The sequence below is a fragment of the Panthera onca genome, chromosome B4, assembly GCF_046562875.1.
Source record: "Panthera onca isolate mPanOnc1 chromosome B4, mPanOnc1 haplotype 2, whole genome shotgun sequence".
NCBI classification, from domain to species: domain Eukaryota; kingdom Metazoa; phylum Chordata; class Mammalia; order Carnivora; family Felidae; genus Panthera; species Panthera onca.
In genome coordinates this window covers 95,696,503-95,721,971 of record NC_138345.1, presented here as the reverse complement: position 1 = coordinate 95,721,971, position 25,469 = coordinate 95,696,503, and the positions used below count along the sequence as shown (strand labels likewise).

Here is a 25,469-nt window from a genome sequence, read left to right as displayed (position 1 = left end):
CACATTGACATTTTGGTATACATCTTTTTCACCCTTTTTTTCTCCTTAATAGATTTTTCTTGGATGAAAGCATCCAACTTAAAGCAGCGAAGTCATAGTATTAATTATAACAAGATCTCATTGTAAAAATAATATATGTTAAAATAAACCCAACACAATTATTGTGTAGAAAAGATCTCAAATTTCTAGTGCTAGTTATTTTGGGAAAGGTAGGAGGGGGCTAGGTCTGTTGAGGGGGTTGTGGAGGCAAAAGGATATTTTAGTTTTATCTCTAATATACTAATATTTTAAAAAATAAATTCAGTGTATTCCATAATAATTAAATATTAACAACAAAAAAGAAAAACTATCTGGGACACATGGCTGGCTCAGTTAGTGGAGCGTGTGACTCTTGGTCTTGGGGTCATGAGTTCAAGCCCTACATTGGAGGTAGAGATTACTTAAAAAACTAAAAAATAAATTTAAAAAAGAAAGAAAAAAAATCCAAACATTAAAAAAAGGGTTGCCACATGTATAAAATAAATTTTGAAAGTGGTGACGAATGAGAGTTAACATGTCTAGTCCTGGCAGAGAAAACAATTTTAGGAGCCTTACCTTGATTATCATTTCCTGACTCATTAGTTTCAAAACCATTAATAGTGCGTCGCATGACTGATAAATGCTGGAATCATCACAGTCCTCAGAAATTCAGGTAGCCAAACTGGTTTTTTTTATTTTTTATTTTCCTCCAGAACAATGTTCCTGATTATCAGCTTTCAGTGACTCTTAAAGGAAACACTGATTAAAGTCAAACAACTTAATTTAACAAACATATACCGAACATCTATATACTTTTTAAAATATTCAGGACCAGGTGCACTGGGGTGGCTCAGTCGGTTAAGCGTCAGACTTCAGCTCAGAGCCTGGAGCCTGCTTCAGATTCTGTGTCTCCCTCTCTCTCTGACCCTCCCCTGCTCACACTCTGTCTCTCTCAAAAATAAACAAACATTAAAAAAAATTTTTTTAATAAAATATTCAGGACCATTTGGAATTATAGCAACAGATACTCTATTAGGAGATTAAATAATTTAGCTGCATAACTGTGTTTTCATCTTTAAAATATGTACAATTCACCTGAGATCTGGGGGCTAAGACAGTTTTTTTCTCACTGTGATGGCATCAGCAACAGCAGATGAAGGACATCAGATGATTGCACTCCAGTATATCTGCCGTGCATAATAGGTAGCAGCCGTTACTACTACAGGCATGAGGCAGAGTTTATATCTCACCTTGCATGATTTTTCTCTCCACTAGGTCTTTAACTGGGATGGGTCTGGCATTTCTGAAGCTAGCATCCTACAAATACAGCAGTTAGAAACAAGAAAGAAATTTGTACACCTTGGTTGAGACACTCATAACCCAAGTAATGAGAAAAGCTAAGAATGGAATGACCTGTTGTATCAATTCATTGTTCTCCTGGTAGCTCCATTTGATGAGTCTTCATATGCCACTCCTTGAAATCTTTAGGTCTCCTTCAAAAGCTTCAAAAGCCTTGAGCCACATAACCTTCCTCTCCTCTACTGTATAACAGTATGATAAAAATGGTATGTATACCTTTAGGCTGCCCTAGGTAGGCAGTACGTATTGTTTTGTTATACTCTTACATGGAGTTCTTTCTATGAAAGTGTTTTTATTTTTTTCTATCAAAAAGGTTTTGTTTTTAATGTTTACTTCTGAGAGAGGGAGAGAGAGGACAAGTTGGGGAGGGGCAAAGAGAGAGAGATGGGGACAGAGGATCTGAAGCCGGCTCTGCAGACAGCAGAGAGTCCGATGTGGGGCTCGAACTCACGAATCACAAGATCATGCCCTGAGCCGAAGCCAGACACTCAACCTGCTGAGCAACCCAGGTGCCCCAGAAAGTGTTTTTAAAATAAACTGTTCATTCAGTAAAGAGGAAGAAGAGGTTGAACTAGTTAAATATTCAATTATGAAGGATGTTACAATAAAATACATCTAAGATTAAAGAAAACAAAAAGAGCCACAATTCCTTATCTGTAATTCTCATATCCAAAAGAAGCTCTGAAAACAGAAAGTTCCTTCCTAAATTTGGTGCCAAAACTGACCTGATCTGAGGCTCTCTTTATAGTGTTCAGTTATCACACTTGGTGGTACTATTCATACATTCACCATAGAAACATTAGTGTATTTGAGAATAGGTACCACCTGAGACTCTTTTTTTTGGGAATTTAAGTAAAATACATGTACTCCATTAGTTTTCTAAAATCTGAAGATTTTGATTCCAAAACACAACTAGACCTAGGTTTTCAAATAAAGGCTTGTCAAGCAGTATTTCCCTACACCATTAATGATACGGTGATTCTACCAAACCCAAAGATGGTTGCAATAAATATTTATATTCCATTGTATGTCATGAGGATGAATCACCAGGAAAAGAGAAAAGGCATGTTGGAACAGATACAGGCTGTTCAAACAATAAACAGGCTGCATCAAAAACTGACACGGGAATGATTTGGTAAGTGATGTGGCCGTAAGACACAGTATAATTACCAGAAGCTATTAATGCAAAAAGAGAGCATACAGCACTGCTACTAACAGCTGTCTGCATAAAAATGGAAAGTCCCATTCTTTTGAAGCTTCTTTTATATATGGTGCTTTAGGACATTCTTATTTAGTAGTTCTCAACCTGTCTAAACATTAGAATCTCCTAGAGAGTTTTCTAAAAATAACCTATGCATGAACCTCACCTTCAGATGCTCAGATTTACTTGTCTGGAGGGGTTTTGGCAAATATTTTTAAAAACAACCTATGCCTGGATGGCTCAGTTGGTACAGCATGGGACTCTTGATCCCGGGGTTGTAAATTCAAGCCCCACATTGGGTGTAGAGATTTAAGAAAAACAAAAAACACCCTATGTGATTCTAATGTACAGCAAGAGCTCTAAAATGTCCTAACACCGAGGCTCTACCCCAGAACAGATGAATCAGAATCCCTGGAAGCAAAGCCCAGACACAAGGGCTTTTTTTTTTTTTTTTTTTAAAGATCCTCAGGTGATTACACTCTATACCCAAAGGTGAAAACCGATGCTTGAGACACACTGTGTTGCTTGGCTTAAGGATTAAGGATGTCTGCGTTGTTTTTTCTCTCCCCTTCCCCTTCCCCCCTCCCCCTCCCCCCCCCATCTTCTTTCTCTCTCTCTCTTTTCTTTCTTTCTTCCTGAGTCAACACAGGTCTTAATTATCACTGTAGTAGAGCCACCAGTAAAGAATTATTATTTTTTTTTTTTACTGTTTATTTATTTTTGACAGAGAGCGAGCGAGTGAGAGAGAGAGAGAGAGAGAGAGCATGAAAGGGGGAGGGCAGAGGGCAAGAGGGAGACAGAGAATCTGAAGCAAGCTCTGCATTGTTAAGGCAGAGCCTGACTTGGGGCTCGAACTCACAGTGAGATCATGACCTGAGCCAAAGTCAGTCATGAGCCAAAGTTGGTCACTTAACCAAATGAACCACCCAGGCGCCCCACCAGTAAAGAATTCTAAGCTTTATCCACTCTAAAATAATAGTGGCTTAATTCATGCAATCTCTCTTCAATTTCAATGCAAAAGAAGGGGGAGGGATGTGTGGAAATCACATGAGAAATATTTTTAAATACTTTCAGCAACGTGCTCACTTCAGCAGCACATATACTAAAATACTTTGAGCAAAATAATCCATACCATATTAAACTCCTTTGGTGCACAGTAAATCAAAGTGAAGAACAAAACTGAAAAGTAGAATTCATTTGAGTTTATATTGTCCAGAAGAGCATAACTTAAGTACAGAAGAGGAAATCATAGCATCTTCCAGTGAATTCTAGGTAGCAAATAAAAAAACAGTTACAATAGCTTCCCAGTGACTCTAATTGTTCAGGATGCCAAAGTAAAACAAATTCCTATACAAATTTCAAAGAAAACTAGAAAATACATTAAAAAATATTAAATACAAGATAACTTCTCAAAGATCAATTGAAATAGAAGGTGCACATATCTTAGATATAAATCTTTTTTGCTTTTACTTAAAAAAGTATGCTTTCTAATGGTCATATGAAAAAGACATTTACTTTTTTCCCATTACTAACCCTGAGAAAGGGAGAACAAATGTGGAGTAGGCCTCATAGCTCATTAAGAACCAAACTCCACACTTTTCCCAATTGTGTATGGCAAGTAATGGAGTCCAGGATTACACTTATTCAGGATTCCACATACACACATCAGTTTAAACCACCCCAAACTACAATTTGGGTAACTGTTACATGTGGCATTACACTTTTAGTCCCTATACTGGTTTAACGAGAACAAAATCTATTATTTACTCTGTAGGAATTTTCAGTTCAGTATATAGCAATATATATGGATATCACAGCTTCATTGCTCAAGAAGCTCTACTCAGCAGAAGAAAAATATGAATAAGTTCTGTGTATACTTATCTTTCACTACAAACATGTTAGCTGTTACAAGGGAGTTAACGAAAGGAAAAATGTGGAATTTCATCACAATGGAATATGGGAAGAGCTGCTATTTCCTCTTTGCCATTGTAATTATTCTTTTTACGATGAAACTCAGAATTGCAAATTTAGCTGAATTTACCACAGTTTCAACCTTTGTAAATGAAATAAAGTTCACTCGCTGGGCCAAAAATGGCAAGCAGCAGTTGGGAGCAAGAGGGCAATAAGGACAGAAGAAAACAGATTCACTGCATTGTTATCAAGAATCGGTTTCCCTGCTATGTACTTCACCTCATTCACTGGGCTGTTGACCACCATGCCAGTGCTTTCATCTAAACCTGGAGTAGAAAAGAAGCAAGTGAGGTAGAAAATCCAAATGACTTGATTTAAAACAAATAAGCTCATCCCTTCCAAAGAATATAATCTTTGAAAGATTCTCAGCCACTTAAAATTGATTTCAGTGGAGGCGCGCCTGGGTGGCTCAGTAGGTTAAGCATCCTACTTTGGCTCATACCATGATCTCACAGTTTGTGAGTTTGAGCCCTGCGTTGGGCTCTGTGCTGACAGCTCAGAGCCTGGAGCCTGCTTCGAATGTTGTGCCTCCCTCTGTCTCTGCCCCTCCCCTGCTCATGCTCTGTGTCTCTCTCCCTCAGAAATAAGATAAACATTTAAAACAAATTTTTTAAAAATTGATTTCAGTGGATAATTAAATGGGGAGAGATATGGAACCCTCAATTACAATAGACTTTTTTGAAATGTGATTTTCAGTACACCTTAATACTGTTCTCTCAACACTGCTCGAATTCCTTCACAGGTGGAAGGGAGAACATTAAAAGTAGAGATGTCATGAAGACTAGGCCTGCAAGACCAATAGGGATCATGTCTTTGGCCTCTGCACTGGAAACCCAGGACCCAGCACGGTGCCAGCACAAAGGAGGCACACAAAGAATTAACGAGTTAATCTGTCCCAAGATTAACAGATTATTTTTTCAACCCACTCAATATGATCAGAAACTTCCCCAGTTAGAGCCCAGTTTAGAATAAACCTAGGTTCTTAAAAAAAACAAGAACAAACAAAAAAACGTAGGGATGGAGGAGGGAGGGAGGGAGGGAGGGAGAGAGAGAGAGAGAGACAGAGAGATGGTGAGTCTGTGTGTGTATGTAGTTACTGACCTTTACCCTGAACTAAAATCAGACTGCTTCCTCCTTAGTATCTAGATGAGACTAACAAATCTGAGAGAACAAACATTCTGATTGGTGGGGAGCGAAGCATAAGGGCAAGTAGATGATCTTGGCACATGAAAAGAAATAGAAGGACTGTACACAGAGAAACTTTCTCCAGACTCCCAGCTTCTTCACTGTATGAGTCAAAGGAGAACACATCGTTGGTCAGAGTGTGGAAGAAATACACACCTACCAGAATATGTCAGTATACTGACATGACAGGACAGCCTCAAAAGCAAAGCACAGAAAATTGTGGGGTAAACCAACTCTCCCATGTATCTTGAGTGGGGCTAAAAATTCAGTGGGGACAGAAAGCATTATGTCACAGTAGAAAAGTAGGTCATATGTGTACAGAGTAGTACAATAATTCTTTCTCAAACAGACTTGAAAAACAAATAGAGGGTGGGCATTAAAATGATCTGATTAGAAATGTTCTGCTTTCCTGGGATTAGATAAAGTCCCATAAGCAAAAGTATCTGTTTCCTGCACTATCATATCCTCCCCACATAGCTTCTATTCATTGTTCTGTAGGACTAATTCTCTTTCAATTAATTTAACAGACACAAAAATTAAAATCAAAATTGTGGAAAAGATTCTGTCCTATCATTCCTGGCCTCTCAATTTCCTCTTTGAGATTGTTTTCATGTTTTCTCCCCCCATATTTGTTCCCATTTAATATACTAATAAGTTGCAATAATAAAGTGATGCTCTTACCAGTAAATTGCATTGTAGCTCCTAAGTATGAGTCTACAACTGATCCTAGTAATCCAGCCAGACCCCCAAATGCAATAATTGGCCACTGGGGAGCAGAAATGTCCAAATCATTAACAAAAACCAACTGTGTGAGGAAGTACGTGATGCCCACAAAGGTACCACCAAGGAGACTGGAGGCAAGGCCCACCACTGTGACCCCTCCATTGGTCCCTGAAGAAGAAACATAGATAAAAATAATCTGGTTAAAAATCAACAAACACTTAAAATCAAGGAAAGCAAAAAATTGTAGTACCTATCTTACTAAGACTAACTCAAAGAAAGGGTTCTCTTTCATACAATCCAAAGCTCATAGCCTACTTAAAAAGAAGTCTTTTCTGCACATTAACTCCTGACATTATAAGCAGTGCGGGGGAATGGTTCAATGGAGCCAGACTGCCTGATTTCAATCTTCCTTCTGCCACTTCCAAGTTATGTAATTGTAGTGAAGTTACTTAACTTCTCTTAATTTCCTTGTTAGATGAAAATAAATTAAAGAACCAATACACATGAATATTGAGAATATTAAGGATGACGATAATGAGGAAGAGATAAAAAGGAGGAGGTGAGGAAGAAAAGGAAGAGGAGGAGAAAGTAGAGGAGTAAAAGACGAGGAGAAGGAAGGGAAGAAGATGAAGGAGGAGGGCGGGTGATAACAGAGACAAAAATGCAGTAGTCGTAGTAGTAGTAGATGATGATGATAATGGTAAGGGAACTGAGATCTGTGGTAAAGCACTAACCACATAACAGGTCCTCAAGAAATACTCTACTATTCCTTTCCTTTTCTCCTCTCCTACTGATAGGTCTCTGCATTCCTGTATTATTTATCTAGGACTTGCTAACATTTCCTGCAAATATTATTATCACCAATTTAACAGCCTACAGTAATTTTCCAATTAAGGGAATAACCGAAATTCTTAAAAGCCTCCTAGGTAAGAAACACAATCAATCGGGTTTTTTTGTTCACTTTGTTTTTTTGAAGAAATTTAAATATAGACTCACCAACTGGAACTTTTTCCCAGGTTGTTATTAGCCTTGGCGGGCTTTTACTCAGAACGGTGCCAACTTCTGAAGCCCACGTGTCTCCAGCAGAGCAGGCCAGTGCAGCCAAGAGAGACAAACACATCCAGGAAGCAGTGTACTGCTTGGAAAAATCTATTGGGATTTCCCCGGGGCCATTTTCTATCATATACAGCAGGGCCAGCTCTGTAGGCACAGCTCCATTACAGAATACCTGAATCCAATTCCTCTGCCCGCCTACAAACAAACAAGTACATAAAAAGGACAAGAAATGTTTTCTCCTCAGAAGGGCAATCATGCAGTTACAGGAATTTATTTTAATGTTTAAGAAAAGAAAAAAATGACTACAATTTTAAAAATGACTAAAATTGGATAGTACGTTTTTCTATATTCTATATTATTTTAGAATAATTAATGATAGATTCTAATGCTTCTAAAATTCGTTCTTACTTTTATGGTGAAGTAATGATAAACTAAATTAGGCTACTACTTAAAGTTATTCTCATCTAAAATTTATCTGTTTCAACAATCTAAACATGTTCTTACTGTAAGCTTATAATATGTTAGGATGAAATAAAGGTTACTATTTTGAGTGATATCAAACATAATTCATTTTACCTTCTTTGTATTCTGAATCTAGACGCTTCTTTATTTCTCCCTTCCATTTAGTGAGTTTTGAAGAAGAAAGGAAAAACATCAGCAAAGAGGTAAAAAAGCTGTAATTTGCAATGGTTAGGATAAATCCAACCACAAGTCCTGAAAGAAACATATATATACACAGAATTATATTTAGTCCATACATTAATGCTGTGAAAAAAAAGAATGGATTTTTTTTCAGTTCTTTTTCACATTAAACCTGAAATGTACATTTCTAATACATTTTCACTTTTATCAGTTCAGATATTACCAAATAGTAAACTAAATGTTGATTTCATTAAATTGAGAGATTTTTTTTAAACCATATTTTGACCTCCTTTCAAACTATGAATATATGAATGTATTACTGTAGACATTTTATTTTATAATCAAATTACAGAACACAATAAATAGCAGTGATTCATTATTAAGCAATACATATTATATATGTTATATACAACATTTGGATAGACAGCTAGTTTGGAAAATTTCAAAGTTAACTGTGGATCTCTGCAGAGAGGTTAAACTGTGGCATCTTTCAGGCTTCTAATTTTTACATTTCCCCCCACAGTCTAGATCTTTTTTTCTACTTAAAGGCTAGCTTTTTGGCTTTTCAAAAACAGTTCTACATGCTCTCTTCTTGAGCCTCATAAACTATGGGAGAAGATATAGATAGTGTTTCTTAGCTATGTTTTCTTATGTAAATCTATGAAAACAGTCCTGGATTTTATGTGAAATTAAAAATGGAGTATTTTCTGTGAATGTATTTTTTAACTTTTTCTTTGTTTCTTTTATTGGACAAAGAAGAAAGGGAACATCTTACATTTTTCCATGAATGACCAATTTCAAGGAAGGCTTATCAGGAGAGCAAAAAAGAGGGAAGCTTACATTAAATGAAACAGAAAAGAAAAAAAACAGAAAGAAAGAAAGATGTACTCTTGATATTATAGCAATATGTAAAGAGGCCACTGAAATCAACTGCTAAATCAGTCAAACATGCTTGAGACTTAACTTGTTGTAGGTTACCAAACTGAGAAATTATAAAGCCTGTCTCTCAATAATTCTATAAAGAAAATGCACATCTGCTGGAATTAGCTTCTTAAATTACTCAGATAATCCTTAAAGGCCTTTGTTAGAAAATTTGAAAATAAATGTTCTTATGAGAGATGCCTGGGTGGCTTAGTCGGTTGAGTGACTAACTCTTGATTTTGGCTCAGGTCATGATCCCAGGGTTGTGGGATCAAGCCCTGCACTGGGCTCCATGCTGAGCATGGAGCCTGCTTAAGATTCTTTCTCTCCCTCCCTCTGCCCCTCTTCCCCATGTGTGTGTGCTCTATATAATAAAATAAAAATAAAAAAGAAATTGTTCTTAGTAGTAAAACTTGGTGGCTGAGATAGCAAAGTACCCTAGTTTCTATTACCACAATGGTTAGTAAATTCTACAAAAATGAATGAGACAGAGGATTCTGGAAAGATGGAGGAGTAGGAAGCATTAAGAATCTGTCTTCCCGCCTAGACAACAATTGCACAGGCAGAATCTGTCTGACAAAACTTTTTTGGAACTCTGGAGTCTACTGAAGGCTTGTAACTTTCAAAGGAAGGCTTGGAAGGGAAACTGCAGTAATTTTGGTCAGTTTCCCATCACCACTCCCAGCCCCATGGCAGGAAGTACAGGAATTGCAGGAGCAGTCTGCACACAGGTTATGAAAGCCAGGGCGGACAATAAGGACTTGTCTTTCTTTAAAAATTTTTTAATCTTTATTTTTGAGAGAGAGAGAGAGAGAGAGAGAAAACGTGAGCAGGGGAGAGACAGAGAGAGAGGGAGATAGAATCTGAAGCAGGCTCCAGGCTCAGAGCTGTCAGCACAGAGCCTGATGCAGAGCTCTAACACTCCAACCATGAAATCATGACCTGAGCTGAAGTCAGACACCCAAGGGCCCCTGGACTTGTCTTTCAAATATGAGGATTTGTACTCTGATCAATGATTGCTGCTTCTGATAATGCAGATATAGACACAGAGGATGGCAGCCATTGTTGCACTCCACCCCTTACTGTTGCAAGCCCTTTCTTGCTGAAGGAACTTCCAAAGGATTTAAAGGGTTGATTCCAGCCTCCCTTCATTTCTGGTTTTCCTCATCTGGAGAGCCATACATTAAAGACTAGGACATTCGAAAGAAACTGAATTTACGGGGAAAATTAGAAAGTCACAGTGCATACCCAGAGAAAGGTATAGGCTTAGAAAAAGACTGGGAAGACCTTAAGTTTACACCTTAGGGTGATCTCTGGCATAGAGACAGCCTGCAACAATCAAAAACAAGACAAAACAAAAACAAAAAAGAGCAAACCTTGGGGACGGGAAATTCTGACTTCCAGAGTTACCGTCTTACTAGATTTAAATGTTTAGTTTTCAAGAAAAATATCACAAGGCATACAAAGAAACAGGAAAGTATGGCCCATTCACAGGGGAAAAAAAAAAATCAATGGAGACTGTCACTGGAAGGGCCAGATGGTGGACCTACTAAGCAAAGACCTCAAAACAGTCTTAAGGATGCTCAAAGAATGAAAAGAAGACATGAAGAAAGTCAAGAAAACAATATGGAATATGGAAATGCTAATAAAGAGGACAGAAATCTAGAGAAAAAACAAAAGGAAATATTGGAGCTGAAAACAATTCAGTAAAGATTCAAAGGCACATTTGAGCTGGCAGAATAAAGAAATCAATGAACTTGAAGGCAGGCAAAGGAAATTATCCAGTCTGAAGAACAGAAAAAAAAAAAGACTGAAGAAAAGTGAACAAAGCCTAAGGGACAAGTGGAACAACACACACGTGGGAATCCCAGAAGAAGAAAAGAGGACAAGGGATAGAGAAATTCTTTGAAGAAATAACAGCTGAAACCTTCCCAAGTTTTGTTTTTTTATTAAACTTACCAAGTTTGATGAAAGACACATGTATAAACATGCAAGAAAGCAGCTTACCAAACTCCAAGTAGAATGAATTCAGAGAGCCACATTGAGACACATTATAATCAAACTGTTCAAAGACAAAGACAGTCTTGAAAGCAGAAAAAGGTAAGCAACTCATCACATACGAGTGATCCTCAGTAAGATTATCAACAGATTTCTTATCAGAAATTTTGGAGGCCAGAAGGCTAGAAGGCACAGGGCTGATATACTCAAAGTGTGAAAAGGAAAGAAAAAAAAAAAAAAAAAAACACCTGTCAAACAAGAGGCTTAAATCTAGCCAAACTATTTTTCAAAAGCAAAGGAGAAATTAAAAGTTTGTAGGTTATTGATGTTATGCTGGCAAAAATTTAAATGAAAATGTTGTAATTCCAGGATGTTAAATGTAATTCTTTTGGTAACCATAAAGAAAACAGTTATAAAATATACACAAAAGGAAATGAGAAAGGAATTCAAACATTCCACTACAAAAAATTAAACACAAAAGAAGACAGTAATACAAAAAATGAGGAACAAAAAAACTGAAAGGCATATAGAAACAAATAGCAAAATGACAGAAATAAGTTTCTCCTTAATTACTTTAAATGTAAGGGGCTAGGGGCGCCCGGCTGGCTCAATTGGTAGAGCACTCTCGATCTCAGGGTTGTAAATTTGAGCCCCACACTGGGTGTAGAGATTACTTACAAAAAAAAAAAATCTTCCAAAAAAAACCAAGTATGTGTAAGGGGATGAAACACTCTAATCAAAAGACGTAGACTGTCTATCTGAAATAAAAATACATAGTCCAATGCTGTCTACAAAGAATGCACTTTAAAGACACAAAGGGGTTGAAAGTAAAAGGACTGAAAAAAATATCCCATGCAAACAGTAACCAAAAGAGAGCAGGGGGGTGCTATACTAATAACAGACAAAATAGATAAGCTCATTACTACACCTGTGTGACATAACCCCATCTTTTTCTTTCTCTTTCTTCTTCTTCTTCTTCTTTTTTTTTTTTTTTTTTTAGTATTTCCTTTCTTTCTGGCATAACATAGATGCTCTAGGTTCTTCCCAAACCTGGTTTTCCCCAGCCCTGGAACCAGTCATTTCTCTGAGGAGCTTTGGTTCATTTCAGTGGCCAATCTCACAGTGTGCTCATTGCTACTGGGTATATTTACTTTTTTGTGGACAGGACAAGTAAATACATGCATACACATGAACATACAAATATACACACATGCACATACATGTGCACATCTACACATACATACACATACATGTATTTTAGAAATCACAAGATCATACCAAGAGCTCCCATTACAATCCATCTCCACAGATTCTCTTGCTCCTCCTCCTTCCACATTTGTATGCCTCCTTCTTTGGTAAGAACCCCCCAGTTTAAAACAACAATGACAATTTCACTCATTTTCTCAATCCCCTATCACATCTAAAATTTGTAGAATTACTTCACTCTTACTACAACAAAAACAAACCACACCAAAAATAGTTCAGGATTTGTTTGCAATTCTCTTCTTCCCTTAACCCAAGACTGAAGGAATATAGTTAAATACTATGTTTTCTCTTTTTCCCTCCAGTGTGCTTATAGTATTAATTTAAAATACAATTGGGTTCATTTGTTTTAGTTTGCTTTCAGTTGTAGATTTCCCCTTTTCCATCCTTTCTAATTTTATTGCTTAAAATATGTAGAATACTAGCATGATTTCAAAAGTCAAACTTACACAAAAAAGTATATTCAGAGAAGGGTCACTTCCTCCCAGGTCCCTTTGCCCCTCTGACTATATTTTGCTCTCCCTCCATTCTTTGTAGATAACAAACTTCATTATTTTCTAGCTTATCATTCCTGCATTTCTTTTTCGAAAGATATATATATGTGCATATATATATATATATATGCATATATATATATATGTATGTTTTATTTTCCCTTTTTTTTAATTTTTAAAGTTTATTTATTTTGAGAGAGACAGAGAATGAGCAGGGGAGGGGCAGGGAGAGAGGGAAAGAGAGATCCCAAGCAAACTTTACACTGGCGGAGCCCGATGTGGGGCTTGAACTCACGAACCACAAGATCATGACCTGAGCAGAAACCAAGAGTCAGTGGCTTACTGACTGAGCCAACCAGGTACCTCCCTTCTTCTTTATATAAAAGCAGCATTCTCTATTCTCTAAGTCCTTCTCACCTTAAAAGCACATTTTAAAAAAGTTTTATTTATTTATTTATTTATTTATTTATTTATTTTAAATTTTTTTTTTTTCAACGTTTTTTTTATTTATTTTTTTGGGACAGAGAGAGACAGAGCATGAATGGGGGAGGGTCAGAGAGAGGGAGACACAGAATCTGAAATGGGCTCCAGGCTCTGAGCAGTCAGCACAGAGCCTGACGCGGGGCTCGAACTCACGGACCGCGAGATCGTGACCTGGCTGAAGTCGGACGCTTAACCGACTGCGCCACCCAGGCGCCCCAAAAAGTTTTATTTATTAATCTCTGCACCCAATGTGGGGCTCAAACTCATGACCCCAAGATTGCAAGTTGCACGACACTCTGACGAAGCCAGCCAGGTGCCCCTATAATCATATTTTTTATAATAATTTTTTATTGGGTTTTTAAAAAATGTTTATTTTGGGGTAGGGGTGCAGAGAGAGAGGAAAAGAGAGAGTTCCAAAGAAGCTCCATGCTGTCAGTGCAGAGCCCAGTAGGGCTTGATCTCGCGAATTGTAAGATCATGACCTGAGCCAAATCAAGAGTGGATGCTTAATTAACTAAGCCACCCAGGCACCCCTTTTATAGTAATTTTTATAGTTCTCCTTTCAGGGAGAGAGTGTCCTAATTCTGCCTTTGAACACTCGGGTCAGTGGCACCCAAAAAATTTACATTTATTGTTAATTAGTCTCCATGAGCTTGGCTGCTTTAAGTCTAAGTTTCCAGTTTAGAGTCGGTGTGTGAAAAAAATCCACCTGCTGGCCCTGCAGGGTTGGGGACCAGTTTCCTAGAATGTGATCATCACACCAAGGCACTGTTATCTTGTGTGGCCCTGTCCAGACTGCTTGCTTGTATTTCTAAGTACAAATTCTTCCATCCCTGTCTAACTTTATTGTTAACAATTTCCATTCTCAGGGCACGTGGATGGCTCAGTCAGCATTAAGAGCATGTGACTCTTAGTTTCAGAGTCATGAGTTCAAGCCCCATGTTGAATGTGAGTGAGGCCTAGTTAAAATTTAAACAAACAAAAAACCCCCCAAAAAACAATTTCCATTCTCTGTAACTTTTAAGATAAATATATTCAGTGTTGTCATATAAAGATTTTTGTTAACACATTAAACAAAACTATTAATAGAAAAGATATTAAGCAGGTGTTAATATTTACTTAATAAATGAGTATGAAATAGTATCTTCTTAAATAACAGAACAGGGGACCAGGTTTTTATTTTTGTAGAAACTCTGATTAGCTCAACATTCAGAAACTGCAACTAGTGAGACATTTATTGATTGATCACTCCAGAGATACTCAAATATTGGCATTTTACTCAAGTTTATCAAGCTTAGTACTTTAAGTAGGCTCCACGACCCTGAGATGAAGACCTAAGATGATATCAAGAGTCAGATGCTTAACGGACTGAGTCACCCAGGCACTCCAACTTTAGTGCATTCTAATTTAAAGTGTAAGAAGTAGGGGGCGCCTGGGTGGCTCAGTCGGTTGAGTGTCTGACTCTTATTTTTGGCTCAGGTCATGAGCTCATGGTTTGGGGGTGTGAGCCCCAAGTTGGGCTGCCAGTGTGGAGCCTGCATGGGATTCTCTCTCTCCCTCTCTGCCCCTCCCCCACTTTCTTTCTCTCTTTCTCTCTCAAAATAAATAAACTTAAAAAAATAAATAAAGCGCAAGAAGTAGGGTAATGCTGTATAAAGTACTAACAAAGTACTTTAGCTCTGGAGTTGAAGTCTGGAGTTCAAACTTTGGCTCCTCCATTTACCTCTGAATAACTAAATGTTTCCCAACTGTAAGCCTCAACTTTTCATTGGTGAAATAATAACAGCAATTCCTACCTCATTGGCTTGCTGTGAAAAGTTAAATAATTTTTACAATATACTTATTATATTACGCAGATGTAGAAGGCCTTTAATAAATGTTAACTAATATCACTGGCAATAAAAGCAGCTGCAGTGGAAAAACCTATTCAACCTTGAAGTTTTTTTCAATTGATTTTACAGTATTACAAAAGTAGTACATAACTATTGGAGGAGAAAGCCAAAAATATGGAAGTATACATAGTAAATGTGAAAATGTCTCTGTACACCCCCACACTCCCATCCCTTCTCTATAGTCACTATTAACAATTCGTTCCACTGTTTGTAAACAAACCCAGAGTAGGAGGGCCCTAAAACAACCTATACTGAAATGCTACCAGTCATCTACATCCTTTTTACTTCAACCACCTAAAATACCACAGGAAGTGATCAATGTTCATATGGATGACAGGTTCAGAATGAGGAAATAAATCAAAGGCAATGTACTTTGAAAGAATGATTTCTTTCATGTAGTCTAAAAATATCTTGGAATTTTTTGCAACTGCTAGCTATGTCTGAACTCTTCAATTAGTAACTACAGTTTCCAGTTCTAGATTCCATCTCCTGGAACCACCTCTGGAATCTCTAATTGTCAGTAATAAAAACTGATATGAAAAACAAAAGGGTGCTCTCAAAGCACTTCAAGATTCAAGAATTATGGCTGCCTCCTGAGTTTTAAACAGGTAAATTCTTCACTTAACAGAGCCATAGGGGGAAGTAAAACAACACTGTCTACAAATGTCACTGATAGCAGGAGTAGAGTTACACCCCAAATTTCAACCATGGTGACCTGGGTATAATAACCCTGAGAGGCAGAAAAGGGAAAGGCAGGACTAGAATTTTATAATTTAATCAACTCAAATATAATCAATTCTATCATAGGTAACCTACTACAGAAAGACTGTGGGAATCAACAGAAGGCTCATTAGCCCAAAATAAAGAACATGAAGGCCAAAGAACCAGAAGTTGGCAGACTTGTTGAATTCCGTACAAGGGATGGGACCCTTTGACTGGTGGATATGCAATACTGGAGACAGGGAAACTGAAGGACTCCATAAAATAATCTGTTTTCTGTTCCTTTTCCTGCTTCTGTTCTTGCTAGGACCTGCACCCCCACTTTATACATGCCTCATAAAGCAAACAGTGTATATCCTCCTTGTAAGGGACAAGGCGTTAATGATTTCTTTAGAATAGATAACTTCTAAGGAAGGACCAGGTAAGAATGACCCGAGGAAGCCAGCATATGTGTATTCCAGACCACTGGTGCTAGACATCTTGACCAAGGCCCCCTGGCTCCAAGAAATAACACCTGGACCTTCTTCTTTGTTCTAACTGGTTCCTGGATGCCTAAAAAAACACATACACCAGACCACAATCCTCATTAAAACCCCACACGCCAAACAAAGATGGGACTCTCTCTCCTTTCCTTTCTGTGTCTCCCTCTGTCTGTATTTGGACTCTATATCTTCCATAAACTTCACTTTCATTTCATGCTGACTCACATTTGATTTCTACCCTGCGCACAGTCAGGGATTCTCTTGGTTGGTCCTGTGTGACCCCCATCTGGGTCTTTAGACTCGGCTTGCTGGCATCATATAGACTGTTTCTTAGACTTAGTACTCACCAAAAAAAGTTCTGGTTATAATCTTACTTCTCAAGTGGCCTGACTACAAGAATTGGGCATGCCTCAGCAGTGATGTTTTTATTCAGTCTGCAATCAACTAGTTCCATATATCTTTTTAAAGAAATACTTTATTATTATTATTTTTAAAGTAAGCTCCACACCCAATGTGGGACTTGAACTCATGACTCTGAGATCAAGAGTCACATGTTCTACTGACTGAGCCAGCCAGGCACCCTGACTAGTCCCATATTAATCAGATTAATAAAAGTGGTATACTGATTGCTAATACCAGTCCCTTGTGACAATGAACAACATAAACTGGTTTTCTTAGGTCTTATCAACTCTGGGTACCTGACAGAATGAGGCTTCTATTTCAGAAAGATCGATCACCAGATCCGAACCATGGTGACCCAAAAGAGGTAAGGCCACCCTCTGTAAGACCACATGGAATACAACCACTAGCCTTTCCAGACAATACTCCATTTGTGTGCATTTCCATTACATTTACAATATATATTTCTGGGGATTAAATGCCTCAAACCTGGGGTGCCTGGGTGGCTCAGTTGGTTAAGCGTCCGACTTCGGCTCAGGTCATGATCTCACAGTTTGTGAGTTTGAGCCCCACATCAGGTTCTGTGCTGACAGCTCAGAGCCTGGAGCCTGCTTTGGATTCTGTGTCTCCCTCAATCTCTGCCCCTCCCCTGTTCACTCTCTCTCTCTCTCTCTCAAAAATAAATAAAACATTAAAAAAATTTAATAGTAAATGCCTCAAGCCCATCTTATTTATCTCTGTTCCCTAAAACTGTAAGTTCTCTAACAGTGGTATTTTTTTTAGGTTTTCATTTAAATTATAGTTAGTTGGAGTGCCTGGGGTCTTAGTTAAGCATCCAACTCTTGATTTCGGCTCAAATCATGATCTTGCAGTTCATAGGATTGAGCCCCGTGTCAGGCTCCATGCTGACAGCAAGGAGCCTGCTTGGGATTCTCTCTCTTCCTCTCTCTCTCAAAAGAAATAAAGAACTTTAAAAAAAAAATAAATTCTAGTTATTTAACATATAGTATAATATTGGTTTCAGGAGTGACAGTGGGATTTTTATCCATTTTGTTTACTACTAAATCCTGTGTCCAGGACAGTGCCTGGCATACAGGGAACCCTAACTATATATTTGTTGAATGAATGAATGAATGAGAAAAAATGGTAAACCATTATGCCTAATAGTCTTGGTAGGTAAAATCAAATTTAAAATTGTCAAGTCAAAAAACTGATGACGGATTGTCCATTCTGAGCTCAAAGGAATACAATGACTAGTAATACTTCCTTAGAGTGAATCATTTACACAGTGCTTCCCAGTGCTTTATAATCACTTTCCCATATATTCCCTCATGTGATCCTCCTTATTCTAGAAATAATCTCTCTCAAAGAGATCAGAGGCCTCCACTTCAGTGTTCACCTTAAGCACTGCCTCAACCCCTCCTCTCTTCCATCATCACCAAAGTACGTGTTCCAGTGTCATGGGGGGCTCTTAACACCCATATCCTGAGGAAGTTCTGAAACTCTTCTCCATCCCAAGCACACTAAAGGCATGATATGGACAACCTTAGTAAAATTCCTATGACTGTGAACAGTAGTGGAAGGAAGACAATAACAGTAACTAACATCTATAAAATACTTAATGTGTGTGCCAGGTACTGTGCTAACCTTTGTACATGGATGGCTTCTCACAGATCAATGCTGTAGATAATATAATTTATTCTCACTTTACAGATAGGCAAATGACAACACTGATGGTTTAAGTAATTTATAGTCATACTCCAGGATGGTATTCCCAAGTCCTATATAATTTGAACTAGCATTACAATTTTTTTTTTTGTTCTTAAGGGGAAAAAAAAAAAAGCTCCAAACAAAAGATACCAATATTCATGGAATGAAATGATTAGAAAAAAGAACAGAGGTTTTAAAATCAATGTACAGGGGTGACTGGATGGCTTGGTCGGTTGAGCGTCCTCTTGATATCAGCTCAGGTCATGATCTCACAGTTCCTGAGTTCAAGCTGCACATTGGGCTCTGTGCTGACACACACAGCTTGCTTGGGATTCTCCCAATCACCTCCCTCTCCTTTCTCCCCTCCAATAAATAAAAAAAAAACATTAAAAAGAATCAATCATATATTTCCTAAGTACCTGTTATGTGTGTAACACTATTCAAAGAAGCATGGGACACAGAAGCATAAGATCCACTCCTGTCTTCTGGGAGTTTACAATACAATCGAAAGCACACAATAAATCACTAATAGTAAATGTTTATATAATGCTCTATAGCTTTTTAAAAATTTTTTTAAACTTTTTAATTTTTTTTTGAGAGAGAAAGAGAGAGAGAGAGAGACAGAGCATGAATGGGGGAAGAGCAGAGAAAGAAGGAGATGCAGAATCCAAAGCAGGCTCCAGGCTCTGAGCTGTCAGCCCAGAGCCCAATGCAGGGCTTGAACCCACGAACTGTGAGATCATGACCTGAGCCGAAGTCAGACGCTTAACTGACTGAGCCACCCAGGCACCCCTAACGCTCTATAGCTTAAACAGACATATTCTCCCATACATTATCTTGTCTGAACCTCACCAATAAGCCCTAAGGAACTATTTCATAAGAGATGAAGAAACTGAGACTCCAAATTGTTAGGCAATGTGGTAAAATGTGGGGAAATAGGTTCTACTTACATAAATGGGTTAGAAAAAGCTTAGGGTGGAAAGCAGCTGCCACAGGGCAAAAATGCCCAAGGTTAGCTAGCAAGATATTGTAATGGGATCACAAATACTTCCATCTGACGCCAATATACTATTGTACTCTGATCACAAACTCCACTTGCCCCCACACCCTTTGCTTCTTACGCACACAACTTAATGATTACTGATTGTTTTCTCCACGTTCACATGTGTAAGATCTTGTTTTCTTCATGTTCACCCACATGGGTAATATCTTGTAAGCTCAATAAATGTGGAGACGAAACCCCTATTTGGGGCTCTTGTCTCTTCCTGGACACAAGCCTCTCTTGTATTCAATTCTGCATCCATTCTCTTGCTGGACAAGAGAGAACTCCAGACTCATAGTATGTGACAGCAAACTTCACTGAGATAGCAAGTGGAAGTCTCAGAATTCAAATACGTATCTTCTAATTCTAAATCAAGCTAGGCAGGAGAGGAATAGAAGCCCAAGGACTAGAAGGCAGGAAAACAAATGGTAGCAGGAAAGAAACAAAAGTAGAGATCGGAAAAGGAAAAGCAGGGCAATATACAACATGGAAACCAGGGAAGACAGAATTTCAGGAAGGACTTGCCCTTTCTATATGTCAAGAATGATAATAATCAAGGCAAGACTACTTCAGAAAGGACATTTTTAACAAAGCATAACTATGTGTTATATTCAAACGGAAACCAAATTATTCACTTTAAATTTTTTTTTTTTAATGTTTATTTTTGAGACAGAGCATGATGGGGGAGGGGCAGAGAGAGAGGGAGACACAGAAACGGAAGCAGGCTCCAGGCTCTGAGCCATCAGCCCAGAGCCCGACACGGGGCTCGAACTCACGAACGTGAGTTCGTGACCTGAGCTGAAGTCGGACGCTCAACCGACTGAGCCACCCAGGTGCCCCCCAGATTATTCACTTTAAGTGAGTTAATACTTCCAAAGTGCTAACAGCAGTGCCTGGTACACAGTATACGCAACATAAGCATTTGCTAAACAGATAAAACATAACCATTCCTAAATTATATGGCAAGACAAAATATATGTCAATATGGTCTGTTAACTGTAATTCTCAATTACCCTCATGGGAGGGAAAAAAGTCCTTGAACAATGTTTCTCAATCATAAAGGAAGAGACTTAGCATGATTCTGAAGAACTGCCTGAAAATAAGCAGCCAATGAATGCTGGCTATGTCTATGCACTGAGCTAGGAACTTTATTGTGATTACCTGATTTAATTCTTACTGCAACCCGTAAGAATGAAATCAGAAATAGATCAAGGATTTATAGGGCCTGGTGCTTATAAATTAAAAAAAAAAAAATATATATATATATATGTACATATATATATATGTATACATATATACACACACATACACACACAAACATAGCTCTTACCTTTGTAAAATTTACAAAACCATAGGACCATGAGCATACACTGCTAGGGTTCTTCCCAAGGCCTTAGAAGGTACCACTGCAAGTGAAGATGCCATGAAGTTTAAGCTGTATTAACTTCATGGTAGTTCTTTAGGTTGGATATTAAAAATCCCATTTCACTGAAGAGAAAACTAAGGCATAGGGAGGTTAAGTGACTCTCCCAAAGCCATAACTAATATTCATTTATTTTTATTTTATTTTTTTAACTTAAAAAAATGTTTATTTTTGAAAGAGAGCAAACATGTGAGCAGGGAAGGGGCAGATAGAGAGGGAGACAGAGAATCCCAAGCAGGCTCCATGCTGTCAGTGCAGAGCTGGACAGGGGACCTGAACTCACGAACCATGAAATCATGACCTGAGCCGAAGTCAGATGCTTAACTGACTGAGCCACCCAGGCACCTGCTGTAACTATCATTCAAATCCATCCTGCCTGATTCTAGCACTTGTTCTTTTACCCATCATGTTATATTGCTTCCATGAAGGCCTGCTCAAGTTTATGAAACTTTGAGAAACATCTGCTCTATGTGAATACAGTGGCAGCAGAGTGTGTTTACAGTGCTAAGTTAGGCTAATGAGCAATATTTTGCAGGTTAGATAGGTGGCTTCAAGACCTGCCAGTTCTGAATAATTGTCATTCTATAGTGATCTTATCTAGTGATCCATGTAGTAATTGAGGGGGATTCTCATGTCTTAGGATTTAAAACACTGCCAGGAATGAAAGTCTCAATGTCATATCAGACCATGTCACCCCACTGATCTGAGGCAGGTGAGGTTCCACCTAGTTTGAAATAAAATCTTTACTGTGTCCCACAAGCCCCCTTAATTACCTGGCCCTTGCCTATTTCTTCAATTTTATCTCTCACCATTTTCCTTTTTTCACTATTTTCCAGTCAAATGAACTTTATGCTCACACCAAATAAGCCAGGGTATACATCGGGGTCTTTTCCCATGTGATTCTGTCAGCCTGCAACCTGCTTCTCTCAGACTTTCTCATTGCTGGCTTTTTCAAGTCTCGGTTCACAACTACCTCCTTAGAGAAACGGGTTATGCCTGACCCTATCTACAAAAGAATGCCTGCATCCCCCAACATACACTCTTTATTATCTCAGTTTTTCTCACAAACTTTATTATATAAAAAGGTTAATGTATTGTTTGTTATCTCTTCTAAAGAATAAAAGTTCCACAAGAACTTGAAACCTTGTCCTTGTTCACAGTCACATCCTCAGTTTCTAGAAGAGTGGCATATAGTAAGTGCTCAATAAATATGTGCTAAAAGAACAGATAAATGGCCTATCCCTAACTCAGTTCTGAAAAACATATCTAGGATACTTAATTTGTACTGCTCTGCTTGAGGCTACTAATAGCGATTTCCAAGAACAATTCTTTCCACCAGTTCCTCTACTTTACACCTAGGAGTTCTCTAGCATTTCTGCCAGCAGATAATTTAATACAACTAAAGGAGCAGAATAATTAAGGAACTGAAAAAAAAAAGCTATCCTATTAATCTACTTGACATCAATTACAAAGATAAATTTGAACATTACACTGAGTATGTTAGTATCTGCAATTTTGACAGAATAGGAATGCTGAGCAATAAATCACTTTATCATTGTCTAAAATACATAACATTGTGACTGTCATCTCATATATCTGGAATTTAGAAAACATGGTTTTAAATTATATTAGCAAGCACTTATTATATAGTTAACATTCAAAAGAAAAACATACCTCCTAAAGCCCCACTGTGGTCTAGACTTTTCTTCTTAAAGCCATTAGAGACAATCAAAACAGGAACGACAACGGAAAACAGCCAACGCCAAGGAGAAATAGGCTGTAAATTACCTAAAAATTATAAAGATAGAGCACAAATTGTGTGAAGCCTGCACATGTTAGTCCTGGCTGTAAACTCTGATTAACTGCATTCTGGATTAAAATACTGGCATAAGTAGGGAAACAGAGATGAAGTCACCAAAGTAAAATATGTTGAGACTTTTATATTTCCAGAGAGACAATCCTACTGGGGAATGACCAAATAAGTACTGTCCAAGTTTTGATATTTCATACATATGTGGAGATTTGAAATGATTCTCTATAGTTCACCATTGTTTTGGAAAGGAGGCATGTATTAAATCTCAAGAACTGCATAAAGCAAACTATTAACAGGATCCAATTATTTCACTTTCTGCCTTGTAGAGAGGTTGTTTTTTTTTTGTTTTTGTGTGTGTGTGTGTGTGTGTGTGTGTTTTAAAGTAACATTCTCACAAGCTATACACCTCAATTCAACAATTAGCAACTGAGTTTTCCAAAGGTTGCATCCAGCTCACAGGTATTTTGTTTGGCTAACATAATGTTTTCAAACAATTGGAAGTTAATATTTAAGATTAGGATATTTCAGTATAAAAATCCAGAACCTTCGCTTATGTTTTAAAATGTGGAAGTTCAGGCTCACGTGGCAGAATTGACTGTAGTGGAGAGAGGCCTCCTCCCATATACAGGCCATTGTTTTCCCCTTTAAAGTCCCCACCATTCCTGACAGACTCGTACACACAAGACTGAGTGATTACGGTAAGGAAAAATGTGAACTATTGCCTGAGCCCATGTTTCTATCAAAAATGGGAAAATGGAAGACAAAGAGGGCCAAATGTTCAACCAAAAAATTCTATTTCTGAAAATGAAAACTATTCCCATGTGTTTAAGATGCAATGATCATGTTCCTGGCCCCAGAGGGACACTTGGGTTTACAGATCCTGGTTTATTCCATTGCGTTCAAGCAATAGTTAATACTAGCGCAAACCAGAATCTTCTCCCATACCTCTCCTCCCTAAACCCTCATCCCCTACTGTGAGTCATTATGAACCAACTCTGAAAGCTTCTGAACCCTGAAGAATACCCATTCAATTATTCACATGTCTGCAGAAGGGTAAGTTCTGAGATGGCAATCGCTTTATCACTCTACTTTTCACTTTTCCTTTCAGCTGAACGGTATTCCACTTTTACAGGGGTACCAAGGAATTTGTGTAAAGGCATATGTATGCTCTTAGGAGGTGTCAAAACTATCAAGATTTGAGTCCAGAGTACGCAATGTGGTTTCAGACTTTAAAAGGAATCTGTTCTTCTGAAGTGACTAAAACAGCAGACAAATCCTCCAACTCTCCAAATGTAAACATTATACCACCTTTCATTTTTACTGTGATTTTTTACAGGATACGAGAAACTGATAGTTACAAATATTCTTATTAAAAAATCACTGCAATTGTTTTACAAAACCATGTTTCATTTCACTTATTTCTCAAGATAGATGTAATAACTACATACAACATAAAAACATTTTGAAATAGGTTTAACTAGTATTATCCACAAGCTGTGTTTATTAAAGGTTCTAAAATGTTCAAGGCAGTGATTACATTTTAATGTTTGTAAATTCGGACCATGGGAGTTAAGTGAACACAACAGTTCATAACCACTCAGAGGACAGGAGTTTTGGATTTCGTTAATGAGACTATTTTCAATTCCACCAATTAGCTTATAGAAAAACAACTTAGAACATTCATACTTACCATAATAGGTGCTTGCAGTCATAGACATAATCCAGAAAGCTAAAGAAATGCAAATGATCAGGCTCAATATAACTATATTAGTGATCATCTTTATATATTTTTTGCATATATTGTCGTTAAGATCTGTCATGGAAAGTAAGGATATGAACGAGCCCCCGAGGGAGAAAATATACAGTGTTCCTAATAAAAAAAATCAGTCATTTAAGTTGCCAGCAAAAAACTCATGTAGAGGCAAACGTAAATGCGAACGTCTCCCACCGACCGAAAAAAAACCCAAAAAACCTGAAACTATTTCCGGAAACTTCTGCAGGTGGAGAGCTGAAACTCCCGTGGGCGAGGTTAACACTTCACTGGAAAAGCAAAGCCCACCCCCGCAGAGTGCCGGTTCCTAGTCGGCGGTCACTTCACACCGCAACTCAGCAGGGTGGAAAGCGACGGGAAAGCGGAATCAGCCAATCGCTGGTCTTAGGACCGTGGGCTCCGCCTCCACCTCCCGCCCGCGCGTCGACGCGGGCCGCAAAAAGACAAGGTGCGCAGCCAGAGCCCAGGTGGGTCCAGGCGGTGAGCCCAGCGCAATGGAGCGCGGTCACGTCCCAACCGCTGCGCGCGCCGCTTCAGAATCCTGGTCCAGCCCGCCTGGGCCGAGGTTCCTGGACCTCAGCCCCGCGGCGAGTCGCGTCTCCCTTTCCTGCGCGCATGCGCTGCGGCCGCCCGAGACGTCGCTTAGTCCACGTGAGCGGTTTAAGGGCGTCTCCCAGAGGTCGAGCGGGGCGGACCTATTCAGAGGCCACCTGCGACCGGGGCCTGGTGGGTTTGTAATGCTTCTCAGAATACTGATGTCTGGAACCTTAGGTACTTAGGTTTGAGAACATAGGCAAACACCGAATGCTGAAACCACTACCCGGGTAGTGAATGCAAATAAATTTAGACCCCATAAGTCCGTTTCAAGCATAATCGAATACATTTTCATCTATAAAGAGTTTA

The 25,469-nt window shown here is 38.4% G+C and overlaps 1 protein-coding gene across 1 annotated transcript; it reads right to left on the bottom strand.

Moving 5' to 3' along the window:
* Positions 1-686: 686 nt before the first annotated feature.
* TMEM19 (transmembrane protein 19) lies at positions 687-25,203 on the bottom strand. Its single transcript, XM_060656970.3, has 6 exons — positions 24,486-25,203; positions 22,657-22,770; positions 8,090-8,227; positions 7,454-7,708; positions 6,416-6,625; positions 687-4,815 (listed from the first exon to the last, which is right to left on the bottom strand). Exons 1-6 carry the CDS (start codon positions 24,613-24,615, stop codon positions 4,652-4,654), a joined length of 1,011 nt encoding a protein of 336 aa, XP_060512953.1. The 5' UTR covers positions 24,616-25,203; the 3' UTR covers positions 687-4,651.
* Between the last annotated feature and the right edge of the window lie 266 nt (positions 25,204-25,469).

Bases quoted from the DNA above. Each gene is read 5' to 3' on its own strand.
- TMEM19 (XM_060656970.3), bottom strand. From the start codon at position 24,615: ATGACAGATCTTAACGACAATATATGCAAAAAATATATAAAGATGATC. The intron at 7,709-8,089 runs GTAAAATGAATT...GTTTGTTTGTAG, and splicing joins AGATTCAGAATACAAAGAAG to GCGGGCAGAGGAATTGGATT. The intron at 6,626-7,453 runs GTGAGTCTATAT...TTTCTTCTTCAG, and splicing joins CTGGGAAAAAGTTCCAGTTG to GGACCAATGGAGGGGTCACA.